The 18,600-nt window shown below is 41.7% G+C and overlaps 1 protein-coding gene across 2 annotated transcripts in view; it reads left to right on the forward strand.

Moving 5' to 3' along the window:
- The first annotated feature begins 2,855 nt into the window (after positions 1-2,855).
- The window catches only part of inpp4b (inositol polyphosphate-4-phosphatase type II B), a 187,222-nt gene continuing 171,477 nt past the window's right edge, over positions 2,856-18,600 (forward strand). For both annotated transcript variants that reach the window (XM_087841711.1, XM_087841710.1), the window contains exons 1-2: positions 2,856-3,379; positions 10,054-10,098. In XM_087841711.1, coding sequence (XP_087697837.1) covers positions 3,295-3,379; positions 10,054-10,098 — 130 coding nt within the window. In that variant the 5' untranslated portion in view covers positions 2,856-3,294. The remainder of the gene's footprint in view (positions 3,380-10,053; positions 10,099-18,600) is intronic.

The raw sequence follows: 18,600 nt of genomic DNA on the forward strand, positions 1-18,600 counted from the left end.
TGCCCTAAGAGTGCACATGAACTCCACATGGCTCTTTAGTCTTTGTGGCGTGTCTCTTTGGGTGAAAGGTTTTATTCCAGCCACTTGATTATGTACGAGTACAATAAGTGAAGAATATGCAGAGAACAAAGCGTTCTTCTCAGAACTGTATACAAAGGAATAATCTTCTTACAGCCCACATTATCTGACCTGTCCTGCTTTTTTATGATTACAGTCAAGGGTTTAAAAACATTTCTTCTGCTGTTAATGTTATAAAACAGTCTTCCTCGCCCTTCATGTGTTTCTGTGATGTCTTTGTTTACATGTTTTCCCCTTGTGATCCGTTTCATTTGTAATGTGGGTTTTGGGTTCTGTGTGTATCTATAGTGTGCTTGTTCCTCGTCGGTTTGTCGTGTTAAGTCCGTGTGTCTTAGTCCAACCCCTGGGCCAAGGACCGGTACCGGTCCATGAGTCCTTTGGTACCAGGCCGCGAGAGTTTTGGCTCAGGTGTGAAATTTCCTAAAATATTACACTCTGGAATTGAGAATGTGTTGGAAATGTATAGTTTTCAGGGTTTTTATTGTTAACTCGGTTTTCCTGGGTCTTTTCCTGTGCTGTAGTTGTGTCTTATTTTGAAAGAAATATTTATCTGTTACCAGAGCGTGAAAATATTGTCTGACATTAAACCAGTCCACGGCGCAAAAAAGGTTGGGGACCGCTGTCTTAGTCTGACACGTGTTTAATGTCTGCTATGTTTTCAGGCTCGTGTTGTCATGTTTGCATTCTGTTATGTTTCCTGTTTTATTTTGAAGAGGTCTGGTTGTCCCATGTTCAGTATGTTTAGTTTCACTTCCCCCGTGGCGTCATTATGTTCATTTGAATCGGCTGTTTCTCCATGTGTTTCCACTTCCCCTGATCACCTCCTGTGTGTATTTAATCTCAGAGTTCCTGTCATTCCTTGTCTGTTCATCTGTTTTGCCTGCTTGTCTACTATGTCATGCCATGTTTCCAGGTTTATGAATTTACGGCAAGTCTTCCTGTTTTAGGTTTCTCATGTCAGGTTTCCATGTTCATGCTCCTTTTTATGTTCCAGGGTTTTTTATGTTTAGACTTAGTTCTCCCAGTTTAGGTTATTTTTTAGTGTTGCCTTTGCCTTTGTTTTTGAAACGTTTTTATCAGCCTCCACTAAACGGCTTGCTCTTTCGTGTGTCTACACTTGGGCCCACCTCCTCACTCCACATAGTCTGATTTTTAATTAGCCATACCTCAGCATTTTCTCCACGTTTCATTTTCTTTAAAATGATTGTTTGACAGTCATGCTTCCATTGACACTGTTTGATGAGGCTTCAGCAAACAGATGCATCTCTTGGGTTCTCTGTCAGGTCTTTGTTGGATTTATTTTCTATTTCTTAAGGACATGACTTTCAAGCACTGTTCATCTTCTGTACATAGTGTCTTTTTAGGCCTGCCAAATCTTCTTTTGACCTCCACTTGACCAGTTTCATTAATTATTTGAGGACACACTGCACACCATGCCAAGAGATGCCCAGTTTTAAGCTAGTAGTTCTTTGGGAATCTATTTGTTGATGCAAAAATACAATTTTAGATGTGTGAAACTGTCATCTTTGGTATTTTTTATAGATTGAAAGAAATGGGAGAACAACATGTTGCTAGGATCAAAGTTTATGAAGTTGTTTGTTGTGTATCAACAAAACACTGGTTGATCCTTAATTTAGGTGCCTTCTTTATGCTTCAACGATTCATGTTTTCAGAAGAAAACCATTCTTTTGATAAATGGTCAGGTACAAGGACTGGACTGAAAATGAGTGAAAAAGCAGCCAATGTCTGAAGAAAAACCTTGAAAGACTTTCAGAAAGCCTGGAGAACTATTCCTCAAGACCACCAAGATCTGGCTCCTGGGAAGCAAAATAAAAATAAAAATGAAGAGTGGCTCTTGCCATATTTTTAGATTGCGCCCTGGAAACCTGGTTCTGACCACTTGCAGGAGCTTATGTTTGAGTTCACAGTCCTCAAAGTTATGTCGAGGGCAAACATCATCTGGTTTCATGCCAAACTGAACCCAACTTTGCGTATCAAGGATCATCACTGGTGAGAGAAGCTGTATCTCCAGCTAGTCGTAGGTGAAACTTCACTTAAAATCACTTCCATAGCCACATGTGTATAAAATCAAGCACCTTCACAGTAGCCTTCACTTAGGTTGAATGAGTTTAACAGACAACACAGCTCCTCCTCCATTCAGCTGGATTTTAATTAACTACATTGTATATATACGCTTACTGTAGCATCATGACCTTGGTGACCAAATGATGAACAATAACGTTTTCCCTATGAGTGTAAGAGGAGGCAGTCATTATTTTACCTTGAAAATCTTTAATCTCCTCATCCTAATTCCTTTTTCAAAATGTCCAGTCTAGATCTACGCTGCGAAACATAAAAAAAACACAAACCTCTAAAACCCAGAAACAACTACTATCTGTATCACATTCTGTGTTTAACCTGTTGATTTGAAATTGTGGTGAAGTTGCCATGTTGCGTTATACTCAGCTCTTTATGCAATAAAAACTGTCCTTACTCTGCAAATCCCTCAACTGTATAAGTCCCCAAATCATGCTGCAGGATTCTGGCTTCACCATATCACGCTTGGGAGTTTGGTAATTGTTACACTGCTGAGAAAAGGGAAAGAGTGATGTAGAGGTGAGGGCAGGTTGGAGAAGGGGAGTGAGACGGACGTCAGAAATCAAAGGGACCCTGCTGCCATGTCTGGTTGCAGCAGTGGCTGCGCAGTGAGAAGAGAAAAGGAGGGAGGGAGAGAGAGAGGGGGAGGACAGAGCCGTGTCTTTCTGGCTGCGGTGCTCTGTGCAGTCGGGTCTAGGTCCCCGGCTGACAGCCCAAGATTGATGGATAGAGCTTTGTATTGCACATAACATCAATTCTGTCCTGCTTTCTCTTTCATTTGGAATCTCACTCCCTCATCACTCCTCCCTTCCCCTGTCTTTTTCTCTCCTGCTCCCCTCTCTTCCCCCTCCCTCTCCTCCTCCCTCCCGCTGCTGCTCCAGGTCCGTCGCCGGTCCCTCTCTTCCGTATTAGTTTCCATGAGGCATCCTTAATGCTGACAGAGAGCGCACCGTGAGGCAGCAAGAAAGCGGGGTGAGAGGATTGCTATCTTTGTGACAGCTTCTCTGCTCGGAAGGCTGCGTGTGAGCTGGGGAACTGGACTGGACTGTGGTGTTTCGTGGAGGAGGTGGGAGAAGAGGTGGAGGAGCACGAGGGAGAACTGTGGGGCAAGCTGGACAGATGGAGGACGGCACGCAGCACCTGGGACACTGCATGGTTGACATGAAGGAGCTGAGTGCGAGTCCTGAAGGACTGAGCGCTGCTGGTGAGCTGACTCCACTGTGTTTTGTGACTGTTTGAATCTGTCTCCTCTTTCCTCTGTCCTTTCTTGTTCTATAACTCCATAACTGCTCGTCAGTTCTAAGCATTGGGTTTTCTCTACTGTTACTGCAAATGCTTCTCCAGATGATGTCTTGCTTTTGAGTATTTTCCCTGTGCAAGTGTTTGTTCTCGTGCTGCCACACACACACAGAATGAAATCGTGTGTGTGTGTGTGTGTGTGTGTGTGTGTGTGTGTGTGTGTTCCAGGGAGAGAGCTAGGGTGGAGGTACCAGCAAAAGTGTGAGAGATTTTTAAAACCCCAGTCTTCAGTAGCCAAGTAACTGACTCCTATGCAGAATAATTACAACTCAATACCTGATGATATATAGATGCACTTGTTATGAAAGATAATTATTGGTAGATAGAAATGACACTAAGTGCTATGAAGTGATCTCTTTTGTTGTCAGATATTTAAAATGTTGTTAAGCCACGATTGATCTTCGGGCCTGTCAGTCGTGTCTCCACAATTTAAAACTGTAGACTTTTTAACAACTGCCTGCCTCGCTGCAGGTTTCCAGTTAAGTATTCTTGTTGTGTGGTTGAACTGAAATCTCAAAAATGTTTCTCAGTTCTTTTGAGCTTCAGAATGCATGCGTGTAGTAAATAACACAAAAGTCTGCCTTATCTAGTTTTGAGCAAAATGGAATTTTGATTGAGTGACTCTGCAGAGAGAAAGTTTGAAAAGCTGTTTGTTCACATGTTTTCTTGGTGGGAGTCGGGGAATAAAAAGTCACATGTTTGCTTGCGTGACATGTCTCTGTTTGTGCACTGGCGTTCATGCATGCATGTGTATGTGTGTGTGAATTTGCATTTTTACTGCAGTCATATTCCATGTAGGCTGAATGTGCTGTCACTAATATGCACTGGCAGAGGCAAACTAGATGTCTTAGTGCCCATCACTACAGGAGAATGCTGAAGAGATTATCCATATCAGTGATGCCACAAAGCCTCCTCTCCACATTTAATACCTTTGCTTACTAAAAGGACAGACACTGCATGCAGTTGCTGCTAAGCATTTGCATTGGCATGCAAGCTAAGAACCATTATCGTCCCAATGGGAATAAGCAGATGGAACTGTACAAAGAAGGATGAAAGCGCAGTTCACGACGCTTTGTCTTTTTTGCTTTAAACCTACAGTGACACACTGGTGAAGCATCTTATGTGTGCGATTTCCCAATTACACGGACATATGCAGGCATGCTCTGATGTTGCACAGTTATGCAGAGACACACACAGGGCCACACTCTCAATAGCTATGACCTGATGGCAAACCCAAGATAGGCACCTACCATAAAATCCTCTGCACAATTTTATAGATGGCATCTGACAGATGCAGGAGTGTAACGCCTCACTCTACCTTTGCTTTGTTTCCCCTGGGCATCCTGGAAGACAAGAGCGAAGCACATAATTACAGTGTTTGGGCCGAACAGCAGGTTGACAACCGTGCATTATCAGTCGCAAGGTGACACAGTTTATCTCCTCTTTCTTGACAGGAGATAAAAGCGAAACCGAACTGGGTGCTGCTCGGTGCTAATTAAGGTGGGGCTGAATTGGCATTTTACAAACTCCCAATCACAAAGGGTGAAATTATGTTATTTTAGCTATTAACTATTCATAACAGAATTTGCATACAGGGATCAGTATCGTCAATGAAAGCTGCAAACATTTAATTGATTGAACTGTCTTTGCGAGACGCGTGCCGTGACCAAGCTGTCACGGAGTGAAAGGTCCCACTCTTGTTAACCCCCCCAGACTACGTCTCTTATCAGCTTGACAGTCAAGACCTCCTCAGCGCATCCAACTGATTCACAACACTTCATTAAACGCTGGCAACAAAACCATCTGTCCCCCCCCTCTCAATCTCCCAAAGCAGTAATGTGACGATAACTCACTCTCCCATTCAGCACCACTTGTCCTAATGGGATGCCTGTCTGTGCAAACATCAATTGAGTTACAGGTATGTAAGCTTGGCTGGTGACTGGATCATCACAGTGAATGTGCAGGTGCTGTTTAGGCAATTTAAACTACAGGAAAGAGAAGCGCGAGGTCGGACAAAAAGGAGTTAGGAGAAGGAAACATTGCAATTAGTGTGGGTGAACGTGTAGGAAGGGTGAGCAGAGCTGCTTGTTGGGTTGGAATCATTTGTTGAGAGAGTTATATCCCTGAAATATCAAAGCCCATGCTGAGCCAGCCACATAAGTGAATTATTAATCTAACCTCAAAATTCAAAAGAAGATAATATTCAAAAATATGAACAGGATTTATTCATAGGCGTGGGCTTTTATATGTAATATCTATTCATGAAGAGGATAAGCAGAAGTGACTGTGAATGTGTACTATAGCCTCTGCAGGGCAGTTTATCAAAACTCTCTTCGGAAAAATTGTTTGATTTTCTTCGTTGAAACCATACTTGGGAATTGGAGCGGTTTCTGGTGATATTTTCTACTTCCATCTTTTGCAGACTTAGAAATAAACAGCAGCATCATCCGAATCCCCCACCCCCACCCACCAAAACCACCAATTGTTTCCCACATTCACCCTTGTCCCCCTTGCCTGTTAGCGGTTATCATACAATGCAGCATGCAAGAAAGCAGGGCAATGAGAAGGGAAGCGAGTTAAATGATCATCTGTAAGACGGACCATTTAAGTCCCTGAACATTAATTAACTTTGTCATTCCAGAGGATTCACCTAGTCTGCTCACATCCTTATAAATTACCCTCTCCTCTGCCTTCAGCGTGCCTTTTTCCCTACTGATACCTTCCACAGACAGGGGGGCTGATAGATTGGAGGTACAGTGGGGCTGTGCTGTTATTTCTAGAGCCAGATGAAACTGCAGTATAGCGGGCGGGCACACCTCATTTGCTTTGGGCCCCTCTGGGAGTTACATCTGCATGTGCTGCCTGCCTGCTGCCTTGCTGAGCTTATTACCATATTCATAATGCCAGCGGATATCGATTATAAATACCACACCTGTGCCACTTTCCCCCACGTATGTATCTGCAAGTTAGAGTCGTGAGCCATGTATGCTGCAGGAGTTACAATAGATATGGGCAGTGCAGGTGGCTTATCTCTCTCCATGTAATGGCTAATTACTGCGATTAGACCTTGTTTGTGTATTTGTTTTGGTCAGGCTGATTCTCCCCCAGAGGGTAATGACATGCGGCACGTTTAGTGCTGCGGGACGAGAATGAGGTCACCGTGTACATAACAGGAGTTGTGTCCTCAGGTTGCATAATTTGTCCGTTATATTTTAGATCATGTGGATATTGGGGTGATGTGACCATGTGGAAGCTTTCAGAGCTGCACTAAAACATAGTTTTACACGTTATTTATTCAGACTTCATACTGCAAAAACAAAAAAAGGAAAATGCAACTTAACATGTGTTGCCTGTCATAAAATCAAAGCATCTGGCATGATCCTTCTAAAAATACTCGACACTCTACCTATAAGCCATGCTTTAAAATTCTGACAGCTCTGAATTCCAGTCTTCCTCCTGCTTCATTATCAAACACTTTGACTTGCTTTGCCACATGTGTCTCATGATCTGTATCCTGAACCTCTATCAGACCTAGACTCAGCTTTGCTCCTTATCTTTAATTATTTCTGCAACGACAAGCATTTTCTACTGCTTCTTACCACTCAAGATAAGTCCGCGTCAAGCACAGACGGAGTCCTACAAAGTAGCCGGGCTGTCCATGTGTCAGTCCCTTATGATAATGCTACACCAGAGACTGGACCCAACAGCTGGCACAGTGTCAGCATACCTAGCTAAAGGGCTTTCTATTGCAGCTACGCAGCATGTCATCCTGGCTTATTAAAGTTCCATCAGCACTCATAAGGAAGTCTTAATGGTGACAACATGAGGAGACATGACCCCTGAGGAATGGGATGATGAAGATGAGCAAGTAATGTGAGAACCAGATGATGAAAGTTTATTTACAAGCATAATTGACCTGTTTTGGTGTGTGTTTCCTTGCCCCGTGTGCTACAAATACTTGTCCACTTGATTAATTAGATATTTACTGCAGTTGTCACAGATATTGGACCGAGTTTGCGTAAGCTTCTACAGCCTTTTCTGACATGTATTACATCTGACAGAGCTCAGTTTATTTCACTGAGCAAAAATGCTAGCAAACAGAAGCTTTATTTACAAGTTTGTTAGCATATTTATTGAATTTAGAAATGCACTTTAAATTGCTGGTAATCTTTTTTTTTATTTTTATCAAGTTACTGTGCTTGAAGCTGTCTTGGCCTCAGTAGGCAAATGACTCTCAACAGGGTGCCGGTTAATGCTTATGATTTCCATAATTTTCAATCTTTGGACTCATTCATTTCAAAGAATATGGTTCAAAGATTAAAAAACAGCATTTAAACAGCATTTCATCAACATTTGACGTAATTCACTGCATCTCTGTGAGCTGGGGCATTTTTAGATTTATCTCCAGAAAAAAAAGCAAGAAGAAATATTACAGTAAACCTGCACTGTTACTAAGAGAATATTTGAGCCTTTATTGGACATGCTTTTTAATCAACAGTCCCAACAAACAACCATACATACAGTACAATCCAATAGTCTTGCGCCAGAACTTGTTTCTTTATATTTTGCTTTCAAGAAACCAGTTTTGAGCAATGTTTTTTTTTTCTGTCTTTTTGGCTCGTTTGTTTGAATCTAAAGGTCACGTGCTTAAGAAATAGCAAAGACTTGACTGAGAGATGCTGGTCCATCTACTGTTCGCTGAAGGGTCATTTCTGATGAAGGGTGGCTGCCAAGAAGCAATTCTTAAGGAAGGAAAACAGGGAGAAAAGGCTGAGGTTTGCCAAATTACACGAGAATTGGACTGAAAATCAGTGGCAACAGGTCTTGCACGGAGAGATGGATCCGACTTTGGTTCAAAGTACTGGCAGTATTTTTGATGGAGATCAGAGAGAGGTAAAACAGTGAGCAAAACATGGTGGAGGCTCACATGGTTTGGCCCTGCATTTCACCTAGTGGTCTTGGAGATCTTGTCAAGATTGATGGAAGTATACGAACACAGAAAAGATTTTTATTTTGATCAGATTTTCATCCATTAAGAAATACTATCAAGAAAGGGGCTGGCTGGCAATGGCTTCATTTTTCAGCATGGCAATGATCCCAAACACACTACAAACCCCTTAAAAAGGGATGTCTGGATATAAAAACACACAATGGAACATGATCAGTCATGGATCAGAGCCTGGATCTTAACAATGTGGGATCATCTTGACAGAGAACAGAACAAAAGGCAGCCAACATCCAAAGAAGAGTTTTGAATGTCCTTCAAGAAGCCTGGAGAATGATTCCTGAAGACTACTGTACTTATAGAGATTACAATAAAGCTGCTTAAGAGAGTTCAGGCTGTATTAAAGAACAGAGGCGATCATGGTGAATACTGACTTTCAAGCTTTTAACCAAGAATCGCACCACCTGTGTTTTTGGCTTATATACACTGTACATACTTTTAATGCGTGTTTTCACATTTCAATACTGCTGCGCCTAATTCCAATTTCCCAAGCAAAATATGTAGAAATGAGAGTTGGTCTGAGACTTTTGGACAGCATTATCTATGCATTCAAAATTGTCAATAAGGCATTCTGCCTGAAGCATAAGTAAATCATTTTTTCTTTGCAAAGAATCCTCATTACATAAGATTACCTAAGTCGCATGGCTCCCATACATCAGTGAACATCGAGTATCCACGGCCCATTAGTGGAGTTGATGAGCCTTAGAGAGGCCAATTGTGTCCAAGCACCCCAAGAGGAGGAATTTAGCAGTTTAGTTCCCCTCTAGACTTGTTGCACCATGTTACAGGCATTTCATCGGTTTGGTTTTTGAATGGTCATGTCAAACTGGGAAAGTGATGAATGAGAGAAAGCTTTAGTGACAGATGACTGAAGCAGTCAGTCATCGTATTGGTGTAAAGCCTCAAGGACAATGGATACCCAGATACTCTAGTTCTGACGCTCTCAACGATCGCTGAGTTGTTTGCATAATCTAGATGAACAGTTACATTAATCAGTGTGGCATTTGGGGAGCCTGTTGTGCTCCTACCATGTTCAAACTCTCTCTATAAAGCCTTTTATTTCTGATTAAAATAGTTTGTTGCCAGGAGTTTGACCCCCTTAGTGTAATTATATTGCATCTGTGCAAAGTGACTACAACTGACTAATGCCTCATCAACAATTTTGATAAATAACCAGGAAACTAAGCTAAATATTTATGCCTTGCTTTTAGTAAATATGTGAGGGTTTGCAGGTTTTTGATTCAGATTATTTTAGATTAAAAGAAGTCGGCTTGTTTTGCACTTATGCTCTTTGAAATTGTAATGAGCATATTTCCCTATTATCTAACATTGCTATGATTAATTTAATAAGATGGCAAATCAAAGACTGAAATTCATGAAAAACCATTGAAAAACAATGGTTGGAGCTCTACACCTTTTAAACTTCCGCAAAATGAAACTGCAGCCGTTAATGTTTTACGTCTGTTTCCTCCTTTTTCATTGTTCTAATGTTCCCCTCTTCCTTATCTTTGTCTCCCTCTCGCTCTATTTTTATCTCAACTCCACTCTATCTTTTTGCTGTCTCTGTCTTGCAGGTGTTATCCTAACACCCAAGCTGCCTCAGGTGGAATTCAGCCTCGGTAAGTCCTGTTAACGCTGTAATTCAAGGGTCATTTTATTTCAAGGGGAAGCAATGAAAATGGAGACATACCACTGTTTTGGCTCATTCGAACACATATTAGATGACGTTTGTTGCCTCTTTCCCGCCACGGAAATGCAATAAAAGTCAATGGCAATCATCCCTTTTTGCTAACATACATCCAAACTTACAGTAACTCTTGTTAAACACACACATGCTGACGTTTCCATTAATGCAGATGTCAGTGAGGATCAGTGGCATATCTGCAATAAATTCTGACACACAAGTAAGGATAGAAAGGACAACAGAAGCACAGCAGAGAGAAAGCATTAGATTGAATGGTGAACTTTCACCATTCAATCTGGTGAAATGGTGGCTTCCTCATTGTGGCTCAAATCATGTTTCTAAACTGGTAATAACATTTTTTGACATTCAGGATTGATTACATCTGACAAGCATCTTGACTTTGTTGTTTGTACCCTTTGACCAAAACCACGCTACAGATCAGATGATGGATGATATGATCCAGGGATGTGAAGTTTCTGTTACAGGGATCACAATAGTAAAAGTTAATATTTTAACACACATACACTCTCAAGTGTTACTTGATACCTTCTAGTGTGTTTTAACAGCAAATACACATTGATGCATCATACTTTTTTTGTTGCTGGCAGTCCAATTGGTAATATGTAAAAAATATGTAAAGATGTAGAGACACAAAACTGGGCGCACATACAATTCAAACCACATAAAGCAAACAAAGTCAAATAAAAACATTTGTACTGCTTGCTTTGATGTCTAAATGTCCATTTGATACTCGAACATTATGTTGGGGCCTTGCGCTGTGAAAGAAAAACGATTTAAATGTAAATTGTCTGCCGTGGTGGAAAATTAGAAAATACAGTTGACAGCTGACACAGTACCATGTCCATTTTTAAATGGCCTGATTGTGCGCCCCATGTACAGTACACCTATCTAATCTGTACCTGTCAAACCCATAATGGCAGTGTTTAATGACATATTACATGACGTGTTTTATTTCCAACATTTGTTTCAACAAATTATTTTTAAGCTCTCGAAAGAAGTGGCAGGTTGTAATAGTTTTGTTTAAAATGCTTATTGAATTTCAGGAAAACATATTTTTAACCACACTGATGATAGTAAACAAGCAGTCGTCCGGCCTTTAAGTTGTTTGATGAGGACCCGTTGATGTCACAACTTGTGCAGGATAGTACAGGATATTAGTCTCTCAGTCTGCTCTAGTAAAGTCACTGTTGTGCCAGAAATTTCTTTTGAAATATTTCGCTAACATTGTGAAAACAAACATTTTTTTCTTCTTTTTTTTTTTGTAACCCTAATCACAGCTTCACGGTCTACAACATTCAGTTTCTAGTAAATTCCAATGCTTCAGTATTACTTGGTCTGTGATTTTAGTCTGTTGTTATGCAGTTGCTAGGCATAGTGATGATGTAATAATATAGCATGCATAATAACCGTTTTGTGTTGAACTCATTGCTGTGAAATTGAAAGCCATTGTAAGGGCATAAAGGCTACAACCAGATCTATTTAGCCATTTGGTAGGTTTTTGTCAGGCAACATGATGACATCACAATAACAACCTTCAGGTTTGATAGGCTCAACTCAAGAAATAGCACTAATACACAAGAGGAGTCATCTCAAGACATAAGAAGAGAATCCAGAACAATCTGGCAATGTCCTATGAGGAAGCACTTGGTGAGAGTGGGAAGGAAGAGCTGAAGAGAAAAAGGAGCATAGGGAGACATGGACACACCATCTAGTTACGTTGCTAAAACCTACCAGGTTTCCAGTTCTGTGCCCTGCGTGTTGAACAATGCACAGAGCAGTTGATGGTCTGGGACAGATGTCTTCTTATTCCTGAATCAGTTTGTTTTAGGTTTAGATGTAGGAGGCAGGACTCATGGCACACACAAGCTTACTGTAAATTCTCTGTGCTATTCACTCATGGGTTTCAAGGCCTAAAGCAGGGTAAAAAGAGAGTTTTATGTCTGATCTAAAGGATTTAGACATTTGTGTTCTCACATACTGCTCTTTCTGGTAATGTAAAAAAAAAAAAAAGCTCAGGGCTGCAGTGTGTTTGTAAAAATACCATTTGTTTCTGTTTTTACCCCCAGTGGCTTTGCACATTCGAACAGTACATCTAACACGCCAGAAAGGGAATGTGGGCCCTAGCTAACCGTGCAGCATATGTTAAATACAGTGGACCTGGTTGTGCAAAATATTTATGACACAGAAACAAAGAAGTATTCAAAAACAGCTTCATCAAAACAGCTAACAAGGACTCAGAATCTGACAGTGAACTAATCAACGGCTAAGATCTTAAAATATTTACTGAAAAGCAAAAGAAATGAAAGGTAAATGAAAACACATCAAAGGAAGACAGAGAACATCTCGAGTTCCCAGGAAGGCTGTTTCTGTAACCACGAGTACAAAATAAAAGGTAAATTCTTCAGATTTTAAATGATCAGTGCAGACCAACACTAGATCACTCAAGTGTTTTGATTGATCATAGCTTTCAGGCTTGTTGGGAACACTTTGTGAAGCAAGAAAACTTCAGTGCAGTGATATGAGAGTGGATGATACCTTTTAAACTGGGACTAAATTCTGTAAATGAACCATATATTTAGTAGAATAATTTATAAATGGATCTGTGAGCAGCACTAAATTGTCCCAGTTACTTAGTGTGGTGTTAATACGAATAAGGTCATAGTAATGATTAAATGGTCATTTACGGTTTAAAAACTATGTAAATAAATATTTATATTTGTGATGTTTTATCTACTTGGGCTTGGGACTTGAGTGAAGACCTAAGTATCTCTGTTTTGTTAGTCCCTGTTAAAAGTACAACACTAAAACACATTTTTCTCCCAGTTTTCCTTCCTTAAGAATGGCTTCTTAGTTGGTACCCTTCACCTGAGCTCATTTCTGGTGAGGCTTTGGTAAGTAGTGGATGGACGGGCTGACGGGCCAGATGCATTTCTCAGCTCTTCTGTGGAGCCTTTGCTTTGTCCTTTTTCTTAAGAACAGGAAAAAATATGCGCTTTTTTGACAATAACAAAGAATGTAACGATACAATTTAAAATTGGTTCTTTGTTAAATTGTCCTCATGTGTGGCCAACCACACGGATTCATACCTTGAGTTAGGAGCCTTTTTATGCTTGAGTGATTCATAGGTCAGGGTTAAGTGGCTTAATGAATCCATAAAAAAGCATTCTTATAAAAATGGTCAGGCACACGAACAAAGGTTGAAGAAGCAGCCAGTGTCTGAAGAAAACCTTTGACTTTCAAAAAGCCTGGGAACAATTACTCATAAACACTTCGAAAATGACAGTAAAGTCTTGCTCCTTGTGGAAAAAAGCAACGTACTTTTCTACAGTGGTGTATGTCAAGATTTTACCATCTCAGCTTTGAGCAGATTTTTCCAACCTAATATAGGAAGGACATTCACTGGTGTTTGCCTTGGTTTTGACATTATGCCGTAACATCCAGCGTGAAGAATCTTTTCTACAGACTGTAAATAAACAAGCTCGCAGAAAAAATTGTAAGGTGTGCCTATTTCTGTCTCTAGAAGTGCAAGCAAATTTAAAACTCTGACTTGTGTGGTTTAGTACAGCGAGAGTGAACCACATTTTTATTCCATTTATTTCTCTTTTATGAATGGTTAATTATTTCGATTGTTGTGAAGCCAGAACCGCCTCTCCACCTCAGAAACCTCAGAAACCTAGATTGCTAGCAGGGGAACAGAGGTCTCTTTTTAGGAACGTCAGTCCCTCATTTGTACACTGACTGCACTTACATTTTAAATTAGAGGCAGCAGCTCTTTGATACTCTCTACGTGAGAGATCGCTGTGTTATGATTTCAAACATGCTGTCTGCTCTGTGTCCAAGTAGGCAGTTTGTTGCCCCTAAGATTCATGTGAATTCTTCTCTTATTTTGCAAGTAATGCAATTTTTTTTTCTTAAATTGAATTTGTGATCCTCTTAACAGTGTTTGATCTGAAACATTTACCAGACAGAGTGCCTAAAATACATCTGCATCATTATTCAAACTGGACGTTTTGCATGCAAATAGCATTTTACATAAATATCCACAAGCAGCAGGTACCTATTTCTTGTGAATGGCACCTTAACAAATGCACTTTGAATTATACATAATTGAATTAAAACTGAAGGGTTTATTCCCATTTCAAATTTCAAATTAGAGGCATAATACTCACGTCTGATTTAATATCGTGTGCTTATCGCTGTTCTATAGATTCACACGAGCGATAAGCATCCCTACGCAGCAGGTTAAGGACTTTTATCACAACTCGACGGCCTTTATCTTCCCTTCATTTCTCCTAGATCGAGTCGCAAACAGGTGTGCGAAGCCGTGGCACGTGCAAATAACGTTGTCAAATTAATTGAAGCGTTGAAATAATTATCACGATGAGTAAGAGTCTTCTGAAGATGAGCATATATTTGTCTCATGCGGCAACTCCCAGGGCTCCCCTCTCAATTAAATGGAATTTAGATTCGTTGTGGGGTCACAGAGGCTTGCTGCATTAAAACTCATTTCCAGCAAATTCATCTTGAAAGAGCTCAGCATATTCCAATCACACAAAATAAATACAGCATAGTAATTGAAGCCTCCGAGGATGGGCAAACATTATTACTCCAATTGCTCAATTGTTATGGTGATTTAAGAATCAGTCCCAGTATACTTTGGCAGTTGAGTTGCTTGACTAAAATTGTTGAATTAATTTTCACCTAAGCTAAGGCAGGCAATTCACTAATAAATGACCACAAAAAAAAATCTTTGAATGTGATGTGCTGGAAAGCACTCACTCTTTTCCCCCCCTCTGCTTTGCAATTCATTATTTGAACCACTTTAATAGACCATACTCCTCTTTCCTCCATCCATGTCCTTCATTATCTCCCCTCTCACTCAGGTTTCCTTCCTCAAACTCTAAATGTGTCTCTGAGGGAATCTCTTGTCCTTTCCCTCTGCCATTCGCTCTATTTCCCTTTCCTGCCCCCGCCCAGCATCATAATGGCGCTGACCTTAGAGGGTCACTTGAAGTGTCATATCCCTGTAAGAGAGCCAGCCTGGTGATGCATGGTTGGGAACCTATTCCCATTTCAATCACCAAACTGGCTGGGGTTAACTGTGTGGCGGGGTAGGGAAGATATGTCTGGCCAGTCAAATATATGTCTCCTGAGATGACTGATAGGGACAGTCAGCAACTTATCTGCAGTGTCCCTTCACAGGGCTCGTGCGTACAATCGCTTTATAAGGGAGCCTTCCTTCTTTTATCGTGTTTCAAAGTAAAAAAAAAAACCCCACAAACACAACAGAGCACAAATCAAGGCACACAGAAGCCACTATGCATGAGTACCCATGTATATGTATATATAAACTAATGTGTTTTCCTACATGGCACAGAAACTCCTCAGCTTGAGCTTTCTTCCTGCTAAAGCAGATGCAAGACCCTCTTTAATGTGAGTCCAAAAGCCCTGGCACCGAAATCTCGAAGAGTAAAGGGAAATGTGAAATTAAAATAACCCCTAGGAGATAACACATACACATGCTCTGCTGCTAAAAGATATCCTACCACCTTCTCGCAGCCCTTTCTGAAATACTACCACTAAAGAAATCAGAGGGTATGAATGTTGCTGAATGTTATTATCTAAAGTAATCTTTGGAGTGACAACTCCTTCATTATCTGCTCAACATGACACTCTTTGCACGATAAATGTCTGGCATGTTTCAAATTTTACATTTTTTCTTCAATCTGATATTCATTTGTCAAAACATCACAAATGCTTTTTTATGGTTTTATCTTTGAATGCTAGTTTATCTCTGTCAATTTTCAATTCAGTTTTTTTTATATATATATATATATAGCAACAAATCACCCCTATAAGCAACCACTTGTCAACAGTGGGAAGTAAAAACTCCCTTTTAACAGGAAGAAACCTGGAGATGAGGAAGATAGGACAAAAGATACACTTTAAAGGAGAGACAGAGATTAATAATAACTAAAGATTGAATGCAAGAGTGCTGTATAAACAAATAGTGGAAGCAGTGCATCATGGGAAACCCCCAGCAACCTAGGCCTATGGCAGCATAAATTCAACTTTGGATTTAACAGGGTGCCGATGAAGAGAAGCCAATGTGGGATAAATATGCTCTACTTTTATTATTAATAGTAGAAGTAGTAGTAACATTATGTCACGGCCTGGGGGATCGGCGAGACGCTGATCGGCCTTCTTTCTTTTTTCTCTCTCGCGCTCTCTCTCTCTCCTCCTCTCTGTCGCCGGGGCGGAACTCATTGTGGGTTCACGTCCTCGGCCCACGCCCACGGAAAAGAACACACCTGATGACCATCAAGGTGAACGGCATTTAAGCCAGGAGGTGACTGCTGGTCTTCGCTGGATCGTTGTCGACCACGCGTCAGATAAGTCAAGTGTCTTTTGTGAATATCGCACTCATTCCTGTTTCCTTATCTACAGACCCCCTGGATAACCTTTCCCGTGTGAATCTGTGTGTCAAATGTGAAGAAAGGAACTGCAGTCGTGTATGTGGAGAGTTGGAGAGCGAGTGATTCCCCCCTTGGATTTCCCTGGAGCCCCGTCCCTCACATTGTTGTATATAGCACTACCCAGCACTCTCTGTATATACACCTGGTGAACTCTGTAAATAAATCCTTGTGTTCAGCAGATTCAGGACTCCCATGTTTGAGTCCCCTGCATTGAACCTTAACATAACGATCCAGCCAGAATATGGACTCAGCGGACTATGCCGCCCAGCAGCGCGTCCTCACGGCCGAGGAGGTTTTGGAACGCTGACCCAAATAACAATGCAGTTTAGACAGTTGCGGAGGACATATGAAACTGATGAGGCAAAGATTGCCTTTTTTGTCCAGTTCTTATGCGGACCAGCTTTAAACTGGGCTCAAGCTGTTTTGAGAACTGACGCCAACATCTCGTACCAGGATTTTCTTGCTAAATTTAAATGTCTATTTGAGAGAGGTACTGGCGCCGATGCAGCTGCTCACTGTTTACTAAATCTTAAGCAGGGGAGACGAAGTATAGCGGAATACTCCATTGAGTTCTGGACATTGGCCGAAGAGACCGGGTGGGAGCAGCCAGCATTGATAAGTACTTTGTTGAACGTGTGTGATGAGTTAAAGGGCGAACTAGGCGCGGTGAAGCAGCATCGGGCGGAAGCGCCACGAGTGGCGGAAGAGATTTGGAGTCGCACAACATGGAGGAGGGTGAGCAACCTATGCAGCTGGGCCGCTCTCGCCTTTCACCCGAGGAACAGCACCGTCGGTGGAGGGCCGTTGAGTGTTTTTATTGTGGCCGTAAGGGTCATGTTGCCAATGCTTGCCCGTCTCTGCCAAAAGGCCGTGCCCACCAGTAGAGAGGAGAATACTGGTGGGCGAGGTCTCTAGTTCACAGTCTCCTCCACGGCTCATGCTAGCAGCTAAATTAACGGTGCAGCTTCAGGTCCACCCTCTTAAGGCTCTAATTGATTCAGGGGCAGAACAAAACTATATTGACGCTTCGCTGGCCCGATGATTAAATCTGAACTCAGAGCCTCTGCCACAGTCTCTCCAAGTCACCGCCCTCAGTGGCCAGCGGCTTCCTAACATCACTCATATCACTGAGCCCGTTTTACTGACTCTCTGGCAATCATTCCGAGACTATACAGCTGTATGTGTTTCAAGCTCCTCTCACGCCGCTAGTTCTGGGTTACCCTTGGTTGCATCAACATAACCCTGTTATCAATTGGAAAAAAGGAGAGCATTGTGGGGTGGGGGGAAGATTGTCACATGTCCTGTCTTAAAGCTGCCACCCCCTCTTCCGTACCGCTAACCCATTCTTCTCTCCGAGCCACCGGACCTCTGCCACCCGTCTACCATGATCTCAAACAAGTGTTTTGCAAGGATAGAGCACGCTCGCTTCCTCCGCATCGGCCGTATGACTGCGGCATTGATCTTCTTCCAGGCGCACCTCTCCCTACCAGCCGCCTATACAGTCTGTCTCAGCCCGAACGTGAAAGTATGGAAAAATACATCAACGAATCACAGGTCTCATTCGCCCCTCGTCATTTCCTGTGGCCGCTGGCTTCTTCTTCGTTGCCAAGAAAGACAAGAGCTTACGACCTTGTATTGATTATTGGGGCCTTAACAACATCACAGTGAAGAATAAATATCCACTCCCTCTGTTAAATTCTGCCTTCGAGCTCCTTCAGGGGGCCACCATCTTAAGCTGGACCCGCGCAATGCCTACCATCTGGTAAGAATAAGGGAGGGGGATGAATGAATATCAGCCTTTAACACTCACCTTGGTCATTTTGAATATTTGGTCATGCCGTTTGGTCTCACCAATGCCCCAGCTGTTTTTCAGGCCCTGGTAAACGACGTACTCCGGGACTTCATTAACCATTTCGTCTTCGTTTATCTAACTTTTATCG

Source organism: Neolamprologus brichardi, chromosome 6 (genome assembly GCF_056152115.1).
Source record: "Neolamprologus brichardi isolate AB-2024 chromosome 6, ASM5615211v1, whole genome shotgun sequence".
NCBI lineage: Eukaryota > Metazoa > Chordata > Actinopteri > Cichliformes > Cichlidae > Neolamprologus > Neolamprologus brichardi.